At 57.2% G+C, this 18953-nt stretch overlaps 4 protein-coding genes across 20 annotated transcripts in view; 1 reads left to right on the top strand and 3 right to left on the bottom strand.

Moving 5' to 3' along the window:
- MEGF8 (multiple EGF like domains 8) overlaps positions 1-1013 on the bottom strand; it is a 44508-nt gene extending 43495 nt beyond the window's left edge. For both annotated transcript variants that reach the window (XM_082438551.1, XM_082438552.1), the window contains exon 1: positions 61-1013. In XM_082438551.1, coding sequence (XP_082294677.1) covers positions 61-247 — 187 coding nt within the window. In that variant the 5' untranslated portion in view covers positions 248-1013. The remainder of the gene's footprint in view (positions 1-60) is intronic.
- Positions 1014-1399: 386 nt separating this feature from the next.
- Positions 1400-9844, bottom strand: TMEM145 (transmembrane protein 145). 9 transcript variants are annotated; one of them, XM_082438736.1, is made up of 15 exons: positions 9623-9839; positions 8780-8854; positions 8586-8663; positions 8417-8503; positions 8222-8323; positions 8034-8118; positions 7856-7927; positions 7672-7761; positions 7264-7344; positions 7098-7176; positions 6858-6951; positions 5936-6108; positions 4943-5063; positions 2705-2911; positions 1400-1746 (listed from the first exon to the last, which is right to left on the bottom strand). In XM_082438736.1, the coding sequence occupies exons 1-15, from the start codon at positions 9743-9745 to the stop codon at positions 1666-1668; spliced, it is 1548 nt and encodes a 515-aa protein (XP_082294862.1). In that variant the 5' UTR covers positions 9746-9839; the 3' UTR covers positions 1400-1665. The 9 variants fall into 9 exon arrangements, with proteins under 9 accessions (XP_082294862.1, XP_082294857.1, XP_082294863.1 ...); XM_082438731.1 differs by lacking the exon at positions 5936-6108 and adding an exon at positions 1839-2228 and having other exon boundaries at positions 9623-9837; XM_082438737.1 differs by having other exon boundaries at positions 7672-7740; positions 9623-9837.
- Positions 9845-10915: 1071 nt separating this feature from the next.
- Positions 10916-16035, bottom strand: PRR19 (proline rich 19; the record flags this gene model as incomplete). 7 transcript variants are annotated; one of them, XM_082438771.1, is made up of 4 exons in its annotated part: positions 10916-12295; positions 12382-13006; positions 15144-15309; positions 15707-15811. In XM_082438771.1, 3 exons carry the CDS (start codon positions 15252-15254, stop codon positions 11823-11825), a joined length of 1209 nt encoding a protein of 402 aa, XP_082294897.1. In that variant the 3' UTR covers positions 10916-11822. The 7 variants fall into 7 exon arrangements, with proteins under 7 accessions (XP_082294897.1, XP_082294895.1, XP_082294896.1 ...); XM_082438769.1 differs by having other exon boundaries at positions 15661-15768; XM_082438770.1 differs by lacking the exon at positions 15707-15811 and adding an exon at positions 15616-15700.
- On the top strand, positions 15908-18217 carry PAFAH1B3 (platelet activating factor acetylhydrolase 1b catalytic subunit 3). 2 transcript variants are annotated; one of them, XM_082438834.1, is made up of 5 exons: positions 15908-16136; positions 16361-16450; positions 17131-17247; positions 17326-17448; positions 17886-18217. In XM_082438834.1, the coding sequence occupies exons 1-5, from the start codon at positions 16059-16061 to the stop codon at positions 18174-18176; spliced, it is 699 nt and encodes a 232-aa protein (XP_082294960.1). In that variant the 5' UTR covers positions 15908-16058; the 3' UTR covers positions 18177-18217. The 2 variants fall into 2 exon arrangements, with proteins under 2 accessions (XP_082294960.1, XP_082294961.1); XM_082438835.1 differs by lacking the exon at positions 17326-17448.
- The last annotated feature ends 736 nt before the right edge of the window (positions 18218-18953 follow it).

Here is an 18953-nt window from a genome sequence, read left to right as displayed (position 1 = left end):
ATTGCACAAATGGATGAATTAGCACACCAGCCAGTGTGTGACCCACACGGCCCCACTCACCCTCGATGAGCCACTCGCAATTGCCATTGACGCTGTAGTTGCCCGCACCATCTGTCACGAAGCCTGGCGCCTCCCGCAGCACTTGCCGCTGTCCCTTGCAGTCCCCTGCCCGGGCCCCAGGGGACAGTGGCCCCAGCACGGCCAAAGATAGAGCCAGCGCCGCAGCCAGAGCCCGGCCCAGGGCCATCGCTGTCTCCAGCACTGACCCTTACAGAGGGACGGGTCCTAAAGACCCGGAGAAGCCCCTCCACCCGGTTTGAAGACCTGCAAATGCGACCTCTATAGATGGGACATGGCCTTGTAGACCAGGGAGGTCCAGGAGTCGCTGTCCCCGCGACGGAAACCTCCGCTGTTGATGGGCTCTGGAAACCGAGGGGTGGGCCCTATAGACCCACGGAAAACCCCGTAAATGGGGTCGTTACGTATGGGGCAGACCCCTAGGGGCCATGGGAGTCCCTTATAGACATGGGCCCCCATACGCTGGCTGACCTCATAAACGGGCCGCTGCAGGCCGAAATGGACCTTATAGACCACTGGGTCCCCAGTGGGCGAAGGGCTCTACAGCTCGGCGGGGGCCTACACAGAGTGCGGGCCGGGCCTGGCCCGGATGGTCCTCCGGGAGAGAGCCCCCTCCAGCCAGGGGCGGGGCGCGAGCGGGTGCCCAGGGCAGAGTCAGTCTTCAGGGGCTCAGGCCTGGACACCACAGACGAACTCCCTTGCTCACCCACCCGCGCCTCCCTTCCGAGCCGGATGAGCCAGATCAGAAAGATGAAGGGACGCTCGGGCCAGAGCGGCCCCGGGAAGACCCGCTTGGAGGGCGAGAGGGCGGGGGCCGAGTGGCCGCGATGGGAGGGAGGACGGAGAGGAAGCGAGAGTCGTGGAGACGCAGGTCAGAGCGGCCGTGGGAGGACTGCGGAGCACCCAATCCCACCCCTCCACAAAGGGAGACTTCCGGAAACTTCCCCGCCCATTTGTTCCTAAACGCATGCGCAGCAGTGACCTCCTTGGCTGGCGAAGTGAGAATCACACATGCGCAGTGCTAAAATCGTAACCCGAACTCCCGGCGCAGGTGGCTGAGCGAAGCGTCGGCCACTGGAGGGCGCGTCTGCCTCTAACTGGGGAAGAGAAGGTAAAAATAAAGAAGCCGTACAATAAGAGGACTCTGCTAGATGATGATTCATATTTTCAGGGCTCCCAGATTCTGGGTCAACAAAAGGTCAGGTTATGCAGGCCCCTCCCAAGATACCATTTCACAGTTGGGCGCACTGAGGTCCCGAGCCTGGAACGGTTCTTGCTCAGCCCCGTCTCTGAGCACTGTCAAGATGTAAAAGAGCCCATCTTAAACATAAAAACTCAACGAATCCTCTTTATTTTGGCAAGAAGGGGAAAAAAGTCTTTCTGCCAAGGACCTGAGGGAGGGCCTCCGGGATGGAGATAGGGTGGACAGAATACGGGTCCTAGGTCACAGAGATCCCAAGGGAAGGTATGAGTCGAGACTAGCTTCACAACATCTGTCCCGGGAGCGGTGGCTCGGGGCCGCGGAGTCCTGGAGAGTCACAGGCAGAGTCCCGGCGATCGTCACTGGTGTTCCGGGGTCCGGCGGGGTCAGAGGTCTCGGAGAGGGCCAGGGGGCCGGAGGTCACGGAACAGCGGGAGCCCAGAATCCGGTGCCGCTCGGGGCAGGGGCTGAGGGAGGGGACGGGGAGAGCGGCTCCCGCGGGACCGTTTGGCACAAGAGTCGGGGGAAGGGGCGGGAGCGGGACACTACGCACCCCTACCTGGGCGCGCGGGGTGGGGAGGTTTGGGAAGGCCGGGGTTGGCAGAGCCCTGGGGCCGGGATAGAGCGGGGATCCGGAGCCCGGCCGGAGTCCGGCCGGGGCCCGGCGCGCGGCCCATGGGGCAGGGGCGGGCAGGGGTGCTCAGACCGGGGGTGCGGTTCCCCCGGCCGTGTGCATGCTGAAGTATTCGGTGAAGCCGGTGTGCGGCGCCGCTGTCTGGGGCACGAGCGGCTGGTAGGGCGGCGTCGGGCCATCCCAGCTCGGGTCGGCCGCCTTGGGGAACCGAGAGGAAGGGGACGGGGAGGCCGCGCCCGGCTCGGCCATGGTCACCACGCGGCCCCTCGGGGCCACCGCCGCCGCCACCGCTGTCTCCTCCACCTGCTTCCCGGCCTGGGAGGGGGGTCAGGGTCAGAGGCCGTCCAGGACCCACGGGGGGCAGATGCGGCCCCGAAGGCCCGTCCCTCTTCCCCCGATGATCCCCCCTCCCGAGGTGTGGGCGCAGGTGTCAGTCAGGGGCGCCTGGACAGTGGGGCCAGGTACTCAAGGGGCGGCGTCGGGGTGCGCCGGGCGAACTCCGGCGGCGGCCGGGGAGGTGGGGGAGAACCGCGGAAGGCCGGCGGCGGCGGCGGGGGCACAGCGCGGGGTGTCTGAGGGGGCGTACGCAACAGCGCCAGGACCCAGTCCGGCAAGGTGGGCGCGGGCGCCGGGGGACGGTCGCGGCGCGGCGTTGGGGCGCTGGAGGTGCGAAAGGCAGGGGGTGGGCTCAGGCGCCTGGACGTGGAGGGCGGTGGAGGGGCCGGGAGCGGGGTCAAGTACTCCAGGGGCGGCGCCAGCAGCTCCTCCGGCGCCGGGGCCGCGGGGCTTACGCAGGAGGTGGGCGGGGGGATGGAGAAGAGCTCCGTGAAGTTGGGCACCGAGTCGCTGATGAACGTCACGTTCCCGTAGACGTGTTGCGGGAAGGCCTTGTCTGCGGATTGGCTTCCTCCGGGGCCTGGGGCTCCGGCCGAGGCGATCTGCGATGTGCGCACGTGGTACGGGAAGTTCTTGTTGGCCGCCGAAGGGCGTGTCATGATCTGGGGCGAAGGGCAGGCGCAGGTTGGAGAAGGACTGTCCAGGCCTCAGGCTGCCTCCATAAACATGAGGCCCTGAGGATTCCCCTTCACTTGACATCCCCCGCTTCCCTGAAACCCTTCAACTGGATTAGGCGCCTCCCCTGAGCTCTCGCAGTGCCCTGGTCTCTAACCTTTCCCGTCCATCACAACTCTTACTACTCTGCCGACGCTTCCTCCATCAGAGCCCTGATCAGCCAGTTATCACTGAATGGTTAAGCTTCAGCGTCCTACTCTGTCTAGTATGATAGCTACTAGCTATATGTGGCTATTTAAATTTAAATTAATCAAAATTAAACTAAAACTTTCATTTCTCAGTCACACTAGCCACATTTAAGTGCTCAATAGCCACATGTGGTTAGTAGCTATTGTATGGGACAGCACAGATTGTAGAATATTTTCATAAACACAGAAAGTTCAATTGGACAGCAACTGACAGACTCTAGAATGTTAGCTCCATGAGGGCAGGTACTTGACTGTTCTCTTCCCTGCTGAATCCCCAATACCTTTAGAACAGTGCCTGACACATACAAGCTCTCAATAAATATTGGTTGAATGCAGAGATGTCTCCTGAATTGGCTGGCAGGCCATGAGGGCAGGGACCGGGTGTGACCCTAGCACTGCAACACGGGAGCCCAGCACAGTCCCTCTAAGGTAGTTGCTGAATAAGTGAACAAGGAGCTGAAACCGAAGAACAGTAGAGTGCCAGAGGTGGAGCTGTGCTGAGCTAACATGAGCATTTTTAGGAAGGAAACTGGTTGAAGGTGAAGTATAACAGAAAGGGCACCCCACCTCCCGGCCCCACAGCTCACTGAGTGTGGGATCTGGGGCACATTGATTAAACTCCCAGAGCCTCACTGCAGAAAAGGGGTTACAGTGCCTACTTGGAAAGATGAAGAGAGGGTGGAAATGAAAACCACTGGTGCAGAGCCTGGCACGTGGTGGGTTCTCAGCATTTCTCCTCTCTCTGTCCCTTTGTGACTTCCTGGAACAGAGCCTCAAGAGGGACTGTCCCGGGAAAGTGAGTCTGTACCTAAGGTTCTAGGGTAGAACATATGGGACCTGGCCCCCTCCCTCAGTGGCTCAGTATATTCCCTGCAAAGAATACATGGTGGACCCCTTGAGTCAGGAGCCGGGGTCTTCAGCAATGCCTATTTCCCTGTGTGATTCCTTCTTATGCCAGATCTTGTGGTCTGCTGGAGAAGGATGGGGTTCAAAGTCCCCCTGCCCCCTGCCACCAAAGGCCATGGAGCCTGGCAGGTCACCTCCCTTCTCTGGGCTTTAGCTTCCCCTCTCTGTATAGTGGGTTCAGTGATGGTTATCCATCCTGTCTGGGGTTGCTCTGCCAATTAAACAAGAGGACGAAATAAATGCACGTGAGTGTTCCCAGCATGAAACAGAGGCTGGTTCGAGACAGGTGTCCGTTGAATGGTGGATGGATGGATGGATGGATAGAAGAACTGTCAGCCAGAAGGCCAGATAGGATGTAAACCAAGGCAAAGAAGAGGTTTGGTGCTCGAACCCTCTGCTGCCATTCAGATTTAGGCCCCCTGAAGCCCCAGCCTGACCCACCCCAGTTGCTTCTTCCTGTGATAGAGCAGCAGAGATGGAAGAGTGTGGGGGGGAGGGGGGAGGAGAGACCAAGGGGCTTAGGGAAGGCAGTGGGGATACAGAAGGGAAGAGTGAGAGTCTAGGGACACAGGGTCAGGATGGAAATGGGGAGGGGGGGAAAGAAAGAGGGTGGGGTTGGGGGAAGAGGCCAGGACACAAAAGTGGGAGAGAGGAATAGAAGAGGGTGGACTCTGGGGGATACAGTGGAATAGCCTGCCAGAACCCAGCAGGCTCTCAATAAGTGTCTATTGAATGCCTAAAGGGATGAAGTGAAGGAAATGGATCAAGAGCTCAGAACAGAAGGTTCAGGCAGCTCAGGCGTGGAGAGCCTCATGTATCCTCCACCCATTGGTTTCCCATCCCCAACTGGATGCCCAGCCTCACCAGGAACACGCCGTGGGCATACAAATGGATCCCCAGCTGGATGCCATTGACAATCTTCTCCCGGGCCCACTTGGGGATCCCAAAGTTGGCGATCAGGGCCATGACCGGAACTGCAAAGAACCTGAAGGGGAGGTATTGGGTCTGTAGAGACACTGTCCCTGCCTTCCACCCCACCCCATGGCCCCAAATACCCTGCTATGCACACACATAGGTCCCAAGTGGGTCCCAAACTGGAGGGAAGCCAGTGTGACCTTCAAAAGCCAGAGGTTAAAAGGAGACAGGAATCGCACTGGCATGGGAAATTTGGGGGGGGGGGGCAAGGAGTAGGTTGAATTTAACTCAGTTCTATCCCACCCCAATCCTGGCACCTGATAGGAAATCAATAGATGTTTGATGAATGAATTAACATATGATAAAAACAATTAAGGACTTACTGCATGCCAGACCTGTTTCTAAGCATTTCACATATATACGGTCATCTAACTCTCACAGTGACTCTATGAGGCAGGTACAACTTCCATCCCCATTAAACAGGTGAGGAAACCGAGGCAGAGAGAATTTAATTGACTTGTATAAGGTCACACAGTTTACAAGCTTTAGAACTGGGTCTAAACCCAGGCAATCTGGCTTAGAATCCATCTACTTTACTGCTGTGTTATGTTGAATAAAAAATATCACAACTAGCTTTTATTGGACATTTACTATGTGCCAGACTCGAAGCCCTCATCTGTTGCCCTATGCATGCTCAAGATAACCCTGTGCAGGAGATACCCCTGACAGCCTTTCTTTATGGGTAAGTAACCTGAGGCACTCTTTTTTTCACTTAGGGAAAGTAATTCTTTCCAGGTTACAAAGTGAGTAAGTGGCAGACTCTGGTGACAGCTGCCTAACTTGAAAGCCCATCTGCCTCCAAGAGGAGGGTTTGAGTTGGGAACAGCCATTTCTGAGAAGCCGGGGAAGGCAGGGACAGGTTGGGGGCCCAGCACGTCTCACCAGAGGGTGTAGGCAGCAAAGAAGGGCACATAAAAGGGCTGCTTCTCTGGGAAGTGGCGCAAGGAGATGAGCACGGCATAGCAGAACCACACGTAAGCTGCCACCTGTAGCCCGATGAGCCCGTAGCCCGCTGGCGACTCATACGTGTACAGTACCTGGCCCGGGTCAAAGAACTGGACCCAAGGGAGAAGGCTGGTCATAGCCCTGGCCTCCAGCCCTCCACACAGGGACCCCAGACCCCACCCTCAGGTACCCAGGGGGCAGAGGTACTTGGTCAGGACAGAAGCAGCAGGAGAATGAGAGATAGAGATGAAAGCATATAGAAGTAGACAGAGAGGGCGAAAAGATGGAGACTATATCTGCTACCATGGGCCCAACACTGGGGGCTAAACAGCACCATGTGTAAGCTTTTCCATTGGCATCAACTTGATGAAGTAGGTCTTATTTTCACCCCACTTCACAGAAGGGGAAACTGAGGCTAAGCAGGAAGACTTTTGGCCAAAGTCAAGGTGATATAAAGCCTTAGAGAAGTCCCCTGGGGTAGGTAAGATCCTCCTAATTTTACAGAAGAGGAAACAGGCCCAGAGAGGGGGGCCATCAGCCAAGGTTAGCCAGCTGGGAAGTGGGAGAACCAGAGCGGAATCCAGGTCTGTGTGACTCCTGAACTTAATCACGACACTGAGCATTAAATGTGACAGACAGTGAGAGACAGAGGGAGGAGGAAGAGAGCTACTCAGAGATGGTGAAGAGGGGAGGAATGCACTTAGACAGATGGGAAGGCGGAAAACCACAGAGTGGGAGAGAGGGAGCCAGGAAGAGCGCGATGTGGGGAAGGGCTAGCAGACAGGTGGAAGAGGCCACCAAAAGCTTTGAAGGGCGAGGAGGACGGGGCAGAGCCTGAGCAGTGGCAGGCAGGACTCACCTCGGCCTCATAGATGAGCAGCGCCACGTGGGTGAGGGTGTACAGGGTCATGTAGACAGACAGCTTCACCGAGCCCGAGTGGCTGATGCGGCCCCTGGCGGCATGCCGTGAGGGGGGACAGCAGGGGTGGGGGCCGTCAAGAGAGGAGGGGGCAGCCACCCCCCCAGCCCAATCTCTGCCCTGCTCCCTAGCCCAGCCACCACCCCCCCACAGTGGTCCCTCCCGCCCCAGCCCGGGCACCGTGTCACCGTGAATCCCTTCCCCAGAAGGATGAGCATCAGCAGGAAGATGAGGAAGCTGGAGGAGAAGAGCAGCTTGGCTGGTAGGAGGGAGGAGAGGGCAGCTCAGACACAGGCTCAAATTGGAGAGGAGCCCCAGGACCCTCCCGGACCCACTTCATTCTCACCCAAGATCTTCAGACTCTCATTGCCAATGCCATCAGTGGCATATTGGCCCCAGTAGATGCAGAAGAACAGGAGGCTCAGGACTGAGGGGAGGATGGGCAGAGAGAGGAAAGGACAGAAAGCAGCTTTAGGGCATCACTGTTCCCTAACACTATGATCCAGATGACCAAAACCCTTTCTTCAGCCCCGTCAGGATTCTAGACCCTTTATTCCCACTGACCTCCTAGGAAACTCTGGAGTCCAGGCCCCAGACCCCTCCTCCCTCTGACCCAGGAGTCCAGGCCCCCAGCCCCTCCTCTCCCAGGACCCAGGAGTCCAGGCCCCCAGCCCCTCCTTGCTTAGGCCCAGGTACATGAGCCCTAAGGCCCTCCTCTCACAGAATTCAAAAGTTGGAATACTCTACGCCTCACCCTCCACTCCTGCTGCAGCCATGAACATTTTATAAGTCGTGTGGAGCAACTGACGACCCTTCAGCAAATCTGGAAGGAGGGTGGGGAAGGCTGTACACAGACAGGAGGGGAGAGCAGCTCATCTCCTCCAACCTTGTTTCCCCTCTCCCATCTCTCACCCCCCCACCCCATGTGCTGGACTCACATCCAAAGTAACAGGAGAGGAAGAAGATGAGGATGAAGACGAGAAGAAAAGTCACATCCGTCTCCAGGATCCCTGCCAATTTGGTGGAAGGAGGAAACCGTGCAGTCAGGATGGGTGTCCCTCAACAGGCTCCCAGCTCCAGGCTCCCACAAAAGATCTGGGGTCCCCGTATGCTCACCAAACTCATCAGCAGAGAAATGCCGTGTCCAGAAGGACTTGCCATTGGTGAGGACCATCTCATACTCCAGCTGCAGCCCATCTCCCTGTGGGGAGTGTGGAGGCCTAAGGGGGGCCCTGGGCAGGGAGGGGGTCGGCAGGAAGGCAAAGAGGAGAAGGCAGGCCCCGGTGGCCAGCCCAGCCCCTTACCCCACACTTGCTGAGTGCAATGTACCACCACCTTTCACGCACTGAGCGGAAGCTGCGGCCGCTAGAGCAGCTCAGGTAGCGCATTCCCTCCTCTGACACCACCTGGGGAGGAGCAAGAAGGCTGAAGCCTGCCTGTGCCTCCACCTGGCCCTTGACCTCCAGCACCTGCCCATTCCCCGCAAGCTGGGCCCATACCTGACAGCCTGACCAGGCATACTGGGTGGTGAGGTTGATGACCTGGTTGTTCTCTGGCCTGATCACCGACTCCTTGGCCAGGCAGTCCTAGGGGAGGCAGGGCCATGGTCACTCCTTGGCTAGCCTCAACCTTATCGCCCCTCCCCTACACCCTCCTCACAGGCTTCACCTTGTCCCCTGTCTTGTACACGGCTGGCCACTGGGATGGGTCGTCGAAATAGAGGAGGATGTTCTGACAGCACTTGGCCTGCAGACCCAAAGATTTGGGGGGTTGGGGGAGCATAGGGAGCTGGGGTAACCCTTGCCTTGGGAAGCCAAGGGAGCATCCAGCCTTAGCATGGTGAGTGCTTGGGGAAGGCTCACCTCAGGGTATCGGAAACGGAAGTCCAGTCGGCCGTAATCCGAGAGGAAGCAAAATCTCGTCAGGAACACCCAGTCCTGGAAAAGGGGCCCACTCAGACCCTCTTCTGAGTCCCTTGAGAACTCTCCTCGACTCCACAGACAACCCCCCAACTTTTCTTCCCTACCCTGGAATACCTGCTTTCCCAAGAAGCGTAAGGGGACCAAGTCACCTCCAAAATTCTTCTGCGATCCTTTCACCTTGGTTCCAGGATTCCTCCTTCAGATGCCCCCCCGCCCCAAGTTTCTTCCCCTCCTTTCAAACACTTCTCCCATTTGCCAGGCGCCTGAGAAAGACCCTGGAGGGCCAGATCCCCATCCTGGACACCTTTTATCAGGGATACCATCCCACCGGCTTTGCCCTAATTATCCACACATGCCCTCACGGTGGTCCCAGAGACCATTAGGTGCTGGGGAGTATTCCAAACGACCCTCTCCTGGTCCTGAACAGGAGTGTGAACTCAGGCTCAATGCGCAGTGAAAAGTGCTGTCCCTTCAGCACCACCTCGGCGTCCCCCACCCCCACCCCAAACTCCGACTCTCCCAACCCGGTCCCCCTCCTCGCCCAACTCTGACCTCAATGTCCCTCCTACAATCCCCGAGTCTCCTCTCGACCCAATGGCCCCCCTCAGCCTCAACCCAGACCCAGTCCCGCACTGTGCCTGCCCACCCCCCACCCCAGCCCCCGCGCAGCACTCAGGGACTGCCCGGGGGAGGCGGCAGGGGGCGGGGCGGCACCTGCCCACTCCCCTCCCTCTCGTCCCTCGAGGGCCTGGCGGGTGGCAGGTGAGGGCCCGGCGCGCTCACCTCCTTGGAACTGAGGTTGCCCCTCACATACTTGGCGCGGGCGCGGGGGGGCAGTGGCAGCAGCAGGAGTAGCAGCGGCGGCAGCAGCAGGCGGCGCAGAGCGGGCGCGCGCGGGGGCTCCATTCCACCCGCTCCGGCCCCAGCTCGGGCTCCGCTCCGGCTCCCACTCCGGCCCGGCGACGGCGGCGAGAGCGCGCGGGCCGGCTAGCGCGCGCCCCCGATTAAAGGGGCCGCCGGGCGCCGCGTTCCCTGACCCCTCCTCCACAAGATGACCCGGCCTGGACCCTTCCCAATCCCCGTGGGAGGGGACGCCCCTTTCCCATCCTCTCCACGCCTCCGCAGCCTCAGTCCTCCCCTCTGGGAATCTCCTTGGTACCTCCAGCTCCCTGTGTCCTAAAGTGAACTCACATTCCCCCAAGCCGAGTATCCTCCTCCAGATTGCCATCTCAGGATGGCCCACAACCCCCAGGCCCCAGCTCTAAACTGGGGGGAGGTCAGGACCTCCCCCCAGTTTAGTCCCCAAACTGCTCTTTGACTGCCCATCCCGCCCCCATAACAGCCATCACCAGCTGTGAACACCACAAATCCCATGCACTCTGTGAAGTTCCTACAGAGACACAGAGGCACAGAGTAGGCAAACCACTTGTTCTGGGTCACACAGCTCCGAGGTGGCAGAGAGCCCTCAGCCACAACCACTACACCCTGCTGCCTGACCCTGCCCTGTCACTGCTTACCAGGGTCTGAAACCAGCTGCTGTGAGGCAGAAGAGGTGGTATTGTGAGAAACCCACAAGCAGACTCTGAAATCAATTGCTTGGGCTCAGATCCCAGCATTGCCACTTCCTTCCCATAAAACCTCAGCCAAGTCACAGCTGTGTGACCTCCCAGTCCAGTCTCCTACACCCTGGTACTTACTTTATGGTTTCCCTGTGGGCAATGGGGAGCCCAGGAAAAGCTTTACAGAGTACAGTCCAAGCCCCTCAGCTTCATTTTCCTGATCAGATTCCAACACATTTCCAGCTTCATCCCTCCCCCTCCACTGCAGAAAATCTGCTGCTCCTCAAAATATCATTTTAAAAAACTTTCTAAGTCAGGAGGCCAAGCAGGAAACGTAAGCGTGTGAAATGCTTTCAAAGGAGAGTGTGGACCCCACAAAAAAGGAGCCTCTGCTACTTGGCTTCAGCCAGTTGTTGACAGGAGGGATAGTAGGTCTGCTGCCAGGTTTCTTTCCTTCCTCCCTCCCTCCCTCCCTTCCCTCCCCCTCCCCTCCCTCCCCTCCCTCCCCTCCCCCCTCCCCTCCCTCCCTCCCTCCCTCCTTCCTTCCTTCTCTCCTTCTTTTCTTTCTTTCTCTTTTCTTTCTTTCTTTTTTTCTTTTGAGAGAGAAGCCAGAATTTCTTTTTTTTTCAAATCAAGCACACTGGTTTGTAACAGTAGATAACTGATTCTAAAATGTTAAATATACTGTAGTCCAAAGAAAAAAGTCTATCGCCATATCCAGGCTTCATGTGCCATTCCTGCCCGGATCCTGCACACACACTGTTCCTGTGCCCACCAGACCAGAAGCCTCTCACAGGCAGAACCCAGACGTGACTCACTCTAGATCTCAGCATGGCCTAGGGATATAGGCTGAATGAAAATGGTCCCACATCCCCTATTTGCCCTCCTCCAGGCCTTACACATGCTGTTCCACAGAAGAGCATTTCTAGATTGCCTGAAATATTCTTTTCCTACCCTACTAGCAAGTTTCTACCAAACTTAAAAAATACAAGGGTCTTATGTCAACTCCCTCATCAGCAGGGCAGAGTCATGACTCCCTCCTTGGACTCTCTCAGCCACTGCACCTCTCTCTCTCCCAGATGCAACCACTAGGGCTGAAACTGTCTGTGTTCACCACTGTACTGGGAGTTCCCTGGGGACGCAGCCTCAGTCTCACTCACTCTGGAGCCCCAGCATTATCAGAGCTCAGAGTCGAGCACATAGTTGCAGTGGGTGGATGTGTTAGACTGACTGAAGGCCCCTGGGCCCTAGGAAGGCGACAAGTGACAGTACCTTCCCCTCCACCCTGGACCCAGAACTCAGAGCTAGGAAAAGCTGCTCTCCTGGGCCAGCCACTCACTAAAAACCAAGAGGATCATGAGGAAGGTACTTTATTGAAGTGATCAGAGTATGGGATTCCTTCCCCCAACCCAGCCTCATCCTGCTCAGTACAGTCTCATGGGTGGAAAGCACCAGGCCTCTGGGCTGCTCTGGGCCACCACCCAGGAGAGGCTGGGCAGTGGGGCAGGGGGGCTGGGGCTCCAGTCCAGGGCAGAGGTTCGGGACAACAAGGGTGATGGTGGCTGAGGCAGGGGTTGTGGTGGGCCAATCCCCCAGGGCCGGGGAGGGGGAGGTGTGTCTACCAGCCAGATGCTTTTCAGCAGATCAAAGGCTGTTGGGGGGCCGCAGGCCGCCCCAGATGGCGAAGGCAACGGGGACAATGGGGGTGGCCAGGGACCTTTAGGTGGTGCCAGGTTCACCCGGTACACAGTAGAAGTGCTGGCGGTGTGAGACATTGCGAAGGTGAGCTCCTTTGTCCCCTCTCGCCTCCTCTGCCTCCCCTCCCCTGGGGCCTCGTCAGGGCTGTTGATCCAGGAGGGTGTCATCCTTTGTCTCTCAGGGCCCCTAGGCTTGGTCCCTGGCACAGAGGAAAGAAGCATGGGGCACAGCTGAGCTACAGCAGACAAAAGAAAAGGAAGCTCAGGGGGCAGGAGGTGAGCTCACCTGGCAAGTGTGGCTGGCAGCCCCGGAGCACCAGAGTAAGGTCAGGCACGCAGCCATGGCAGGCCTGTAAGGTGCCCACGATGGCATCCCTGGCCTCTTGTACTAGGTTCCTCCTGGGGAAGGCCTGTGGCAGAATCAGCTGGCATTGCAGCTCCCCCAGCAGCTGCCCCAAGCCAGGGAGCTGGGGGGGACTAGGTGGGCCTGGGCCCGAGGCTCCAGGCACCTGGTTTTCCTTGCCCCTTGACGGTGGGGCTGGTTCTTGGGCCCTGCCTGGGCTTGGGGAGGACTTGGTGGGGAGTGCAGGGGTGCCTGACTCCAGGGACCCACTGCTAAGCAGCCGTGCCACGTCCAGAGATTTCACCTCGTGGTTGAAGAGACCCCGGTGCTCCCGGCTCAGGCGCCCCTGGGTTATGACCACGAGCTTGGGGGCAGCAGGCACCACAGAATTCCGGAGGACCACATGTGGATCCCGACTGGCCACGGGAGGATCCTGATGGGCCAATGGCCGGCGACTGCCCGCCAGGGCCTCGTTAAGCTCCCGCCTGGTCTTCCGACGGCGGACACGACCAGGTTTCTCAGGCCGGTGGAAAGGCTTGGGGGCTGGCCCCCTGGGGTCCATGGTGCCCTGGAAGATAAAGACAGGGTGGTCATCAGCATGCAGAAAAGTCAAAGACCTAGAAGTGAGTAGTGAGAAGAGATGGTTTGGGATGAGCTGGGAGTACTATTTAGAGACACAAGATGGACAAAGGGATTGGTAGAGAGCAACTGGAAAAGGCTTGGTCAGGGTAAGGTCAGAAAAAAAGGCAGGGTCATAGGAGTAGGATGAGGTCAAGGGAGTCATGCTGAATGGGAAGATTTATCAGGGGATAGAGAAAGGGTTAGAGAGAACAGGGATATGAAGAAATAGCTAAAAAATGGGGGATGGGAAAGGGATCATTATATTGGAGGGATCTGGTGAACCAGAAAGGGACTTTGGACAGAGGAGAAATCCAGGGGTAGAGGAGGTACTGGAGATTGCAGAAAGTGGAGAGAGATGGTAGAGACAAAAAGGCAGGAAAGAGAATGGAAGTTGGAGAAACAGAGAATAACTCGGGAGGACAGAAAGAGCAACAGAGGAGCTATCAGGGACTGGGGCCTGGTCATGGAAGGGGATAGGAAACAAGGCTGCGTGAGGCAGATGAGGTAGGGAAGGAGGTACAGTTGGTGGGGGCGGGGCAGGGCAGGGAAAGGGCACCTCACCTTCTCCTGACTCCAACGAACCCCCCCCTCCCCGCCCACTCCACGTGGCTGTGTGGTACAATGGCTTCTTTTCCGCGGTGACCCTAGCTCCGGAAGCGCCTGATGCTCTTCCGGGCCTCACACAGGGCCTCGTGCAAGCACGCATGCGCGTGCCCCTCCCACGCCCTATGGCTCCCCACCCCCACGCCAAGAGGCACAGGCCCAGGGGCACGTGCCAGCTGCCCTGAGTGCAGGTTATAGGCCCGTCCCTCCTGACCTCACATTCGGAAACCTCTTTCATTTGTCCTTAGGCACCTCCTATCCACCAATTGGCTGTGAGGTCAACTAGGCCCGCCCCCTTCCTCAATGCTGATTGGTTTAGACATCTACCGCGGACTTTCTCTCCGGAGCGCGGAGATGTAGGCGAAGCCAAGGGGGAGAAGGGCTATGGTAGCCTCTACACACAGCCAGTCTCCAAGCAGTCACAGGCTTTATCCCTAGAGAGTCAGTATAGTGTCGTCATTTAGAGCTAGGCTCCAGAGCTACACTACCTAGGTTCAAATGCCCAGGCACATTTGAGCTCTGTGACCTCGGAAAAGCATGTAACTGCTCAGAGCTTCAGTTTCCTAATCTGTAAAATGGAGTTGGTATCTTCTCCTTCTTATAACTGCTCGAAGTATGAAATGAGCCAACATACAATTTGAAAACAGCGCTTGGTGAATGGATGCCTGTAGATTTTGTTTCTCACTACACTTGTCCCCTCAGACTTTTTTTTTTTTTTTTTTTTGGCCGCGTGGCTTGAGGGATCTCAGTTTCCTGACCAGGGATTGGACCCCGGCCACAGCAGTGAAAGCCCGGAATCCTAACCACTAGGCCACCAGTGAGCTCCCCCCTCAGAGTTTCAAATCAAGCTATGCCAGGGTATTCCCCATACCCTAATAAGCTATATTCTATATTACCTGGTAATATTGCTTGCCCAACCTTCACTATCTTTCAAAGCCTAACTCCTTAGATACTACTCCTTCTAGGAAATCCCTCACCCTGAGTCCTTCTCTTTCTCCTCCCACAGAGGTCCTCTGTGCATTCCTTAATCACAACCTTGATCGCTCCCTCAGCTTTGTGTCTGGATCTGCCTCCCCCAACACGCTGGGACAAGGCCAGGATCTGACCCATTCCTTTAATACTCATTCAGCAAGTACTTGTGAACAGCCATAGATAGTACTTGGTATTAATACTGGGAGTCAGGCCCTGTTCCAGGCAAGTGGATTGAGGCAAAACACAAACACAATAAATAAGATTCATCTCTATATCTCAGTATCAACCTACCTAGAAGGAATGAATAGATAGGAAGATCCCATCTGGGAGTGGAGCTACCGGAATATGACCAGGACTTTGAGGGTGGTGTGGGACCCCCACCTGGTCCCCCAGAACAGGGAGGAGATCTGGGAAGACTTGAGGTCTGAGATTAATTTGGGGCAGGAGGTGGGGGGCAGCGACCTTAGATGGCCTTGGCTGTGGATGTAAGTTTTGGAGCTCAGACACACCCAGCTGAAATTGTTGGTCAGCCATAGGTTTAGGGAGGGGAGCAGAGGCCACAGATCTGTAAGACGAGCTGCGCGGGAGGGCCTCCAGGCTGGACTTGGGCCTTGCAGCATCTCTAATTTCCTTTATCTTTCTGCGTCTTCCACTACCCTCTTTTCAGGGTAATGTCTGTAATGCAAAGACATATAGTTTAGAAATTATGCCACAAAAACTGGCATAATTTGAGCAGGGGAGGCCCGTGAGCAGATAGGCTCACTAAAGTCCTGGCACTGCCTTAGCGTGAGTGTCTCCTTACAGCTGAGCCTCTAATGATCACAGTTCCATCCTCCTTTTCTCTCCCCCACGTCAGAAGAAAATGGGAGCGTCCCTTCCTTGCCAGGTGCATTTGAGCCACCCCCTCAAGGATCCAGCATGGACTCGTCCACTCACTCCCCTACCACCACGTGAATGAGGCACACAGACACAGACACACACCCCCCCACACAGTAGGTGGTTCCTTCCCCACATTTCTCGCCCTACAGCAAATGGTTTCTTCCCCCGAGGAAGGGCGCTAGATTTTCCCCACTCTGCTTTCACGGTAGGGTGGTTTCTCTCTCCTCCCCTCCACAGGTGCTGGATGGTCTCGCCTCCCCCCACGCCCCGTGCCGCCGCCGCTGCCGGAGAGTGAGCGGCCCGGGCAGGAAGCGCCGGACGAGCCCACTGCGCGGCCGCCGTGGGGGAAGCAATTCCTCTAAGTGAAGGTTTCCGCCCGGAGAGGAGGTGGCGCCCGGGATCGGCCGCGCCCTCCGCTGGAGTGCGGGCTTCGGGACAGTCCATTGTTGCCTGAGGGGTAGGGGTGGGCGTGGCGGCGCCGCCTCCTCCGGGAACACTCCCTGGCTGACCGCGCTCGCTCATCCTGCTGGAGACGCGGCGCCAAGATGAGTGGAGAAGAGAACCCAGCCAGCAAGCCCACGCCGGTGCAGGACGTGCAGGGCGACGGGCGCTGGATGTCCCTGGTGAGCGACCCCGCCCGCGATACTTTGGAGTCCGGGGCTGGGGGCTGGGGACTGGGGGCTGGGGGCGGGGGAGGGGGGAAGGCTCTGAGAGAGTAGCTGGTTTGCGCCGCTCTCATTACGAGATTGGGAAACTGAGGGCAGTTGGCGTGGTGCCGCCTAAGGAAGCGGGGAGGGGCGGGCTCAGCAGCGCGCGTGCCATTGACTCCCCCTTTACGTCCCCACAGCACCATCGGTTCGTAGCCGACAGCAAAGATAAAGAACCCGAAGTCGTCTTCATCGGGGACTCCTTAGTCCAGCTAATGCACCAGTGCGAGGTGAGGCCCGTCCCTCTCCTCCTGCCCCACCCCCGCCTGTGCCCTCACTGACAGACCTGGACCAGAGCCCAGGCCAGGCGGTGTATGGGGTACCCGAAATAGCCTCAGGTAGCGCCGGGCACCCAGAATCTCAGTATAATGTGCCACATTCTACTGAGAAGGAAGTGTGTGTCCTGGCTTTGTCATACTGGGTTTGTGTATAGTGAGACTTAAAATGAGGCTTCGTGCAAGATTGCCTAGGATGAGGCTCTTTGTTTGCTTAAACTAGTGCCCAGCCCTAATGGATTTCCACAAAGCTATAGTTATTTCCACAAAGTGAAGGTCAACGGTAATAGGTCTCTACTAAGGGGGCTCAATTATATCTTTCCATTAAGCGATGTTAAACCATGGCTTTCCTCAAAGTGAGGTTCAACTGGAATGCTGTTGGTTCGATGCCTGGCTCAAGTAGAACGGGTTTCCGTGAAGGGAGTCCTGCTTCCATGGGGTTTTGTGAAAGTGAGACTATAATGGGTTTGCATAAAATGAGGTTTGACCATATTGGGGTTTGCTCAAGGTGAGATTTAACCAGACTGCTTCCGTAAAGCAAGGCTCTTCCATGATGACATTTGGTTAACCTTTGGATAGGGAGCGGTGGTCCATGCTGACAGTGCCCCTGTGCCCACACCACTTCTTGCCCACAGATCTGGCGGGAGCTCTTTTCCCCTCTTCATGCACTTAACTTTGGCATTGGCGGTGACAACACACAGCACGTGCTGTGGCGTCTGGAGAACGGGGAGCTGGAACACATCCGGCCCAAGGTGAGCAGGGCTTGGGTGGGCAGCTCGAGCACCCTTAGCCTGCCCCCTCACCACTGCTTCATGCCTCTCTTTCCACAGATTGTGGTGGTCTGGGTGGGTACCAATAACCACGGGCACACCGCAGAGCAGGTGGCTGGAGGCATCAAGGCCATCGTGCAACTGGTGAACCAGCGGCAGCCCCAGGCCCGGGTCGTGGTGCTGGTGAGAGAGTGGGAGGATGGGAAGGGAAGAACGGCAGTGTTCTGGGACCCCTGGGCAGCTTAGCACAGAGCAGTGGTTGAAGGCAAAATCTCATGTTGAAGCTTGCTACACCCATCAGAGGGGCTGTGGTTAGGGACATGTTCAGGGACCAATTAGCCCCTTTTGCCCAAGGGACTGCTAGAGATTCCTGGGGTGTTGAGAAATTCAAGGCACTTAAAGAACCAAAAGTTGTCAGGCATTCCCAGGGTTAATCTTGCTTCCATCACTTCCAGAAGGTCTCACTTCTAGAATAAGGTCTCAGACCATCATCTTCCCATCCCTAGTGTATTCTGCAGCTGGGGACTTACTGGCGGGGGGTGGAGGACAGTTTGGCACAGGGAACAGGATACCCAGAGGCTGGTAGGATGCCTCCTCACAACTTTTCTTGCCTTCCTCAGGGCCTGCTTCCTCGGGGCCAGCACCCCAACCCACTTCGCGAGAAAAACCGACAGGTGAATGAGCTGGTACGGGCAGCACTGGCTGGCCACCCACGGGCGCACTTCCTGGACGCAGACCCTGGCTTTGTGCACTCAGATGGTACCATAAGCCACCATGACATGTATGATTACCTGCATCTCAGCCGGCTGGGGTACACACCTGTTTGCCGGACCCTGCACTCCCTGCTTCTGCGTCTGCTGGCCCAAGACCAGGGACAGGGTGGTGCTCCCCCGCCAGAACCCACACCCTAAGCATCTGCCTTCCTGCAACATTAAATTTTCATTCTTCAGTCTCCCATTCTCTGCTTTATGGCCAAGCCCTTCTGGGTACCTGAATCTCAACTCCAATGTCTGTGACCCTGCAGCTCTGCCCAAGGCAGGCCGTACCAATCCATCAAGATACTCTGGCTCTTGTAGAGTCAGGCAGATTTCTGTCATCACAGTGGTGCTCCAGGCAGGCATGACCAATCAGTAAGACACGAAGTGAAACTGGTTTGCTAACATGACCCTATAGGATTATGGTCAAGCAAGAATTCTGGGTGACCCAACAGTCAAAGCCCACCCAAAGCTGCCCTCCAATCTGCACATGCTCTTCCCCCTGACTGGAACTTCTGGTGCTCTGGTCCTAGCTTAAGTGTGACTTCCTGTGGAAGCTTCCTGACCCTCCCACCCCTAGCAGTCATCCCTCCACACAGCGTATGGGTATTTTTCTCTCCAGAGAAGCACTGTCCACAGGCTGTGACAGAAGCGTAAACCAGGAGAGGTTCCTTCTGGCCTGGCTGCAGTGCTGGCTCAGGCCACACAAGGGCAGCAGGGGTCACTGGAGACAGCATGGTACTCTGGGCTGACTGGCCTCCCCACCCAGTGCCACCCCTGGCTCAGACCTCTCTCGTTCAACTGGAACGTCAGAGGTGAACTGCCCTTCTTGCAGTACCACATCACAGGCCTCCCCCAACTCGTGCGTGTTGGACGGGTGAACAGGCATCTTGACTCTGCCCACCACGTCCCCCTGATGTAGGGAAGGGACGG

This window comes from Balaenoptera physalus (genome assembly GCF_965194825.1).
Source record: "Balaenoptera physalus genome assembly, chromosome: 19".
NCBI lineage: Eukaryota > Metazoa > Chordata > Mammalia > Artiodactyla > Balaenopteridae > Balaenoptera > Balaenoptera physalus.
This window is presented reverse-complemented; position numbering and strand designations above follow the sequence as displayed.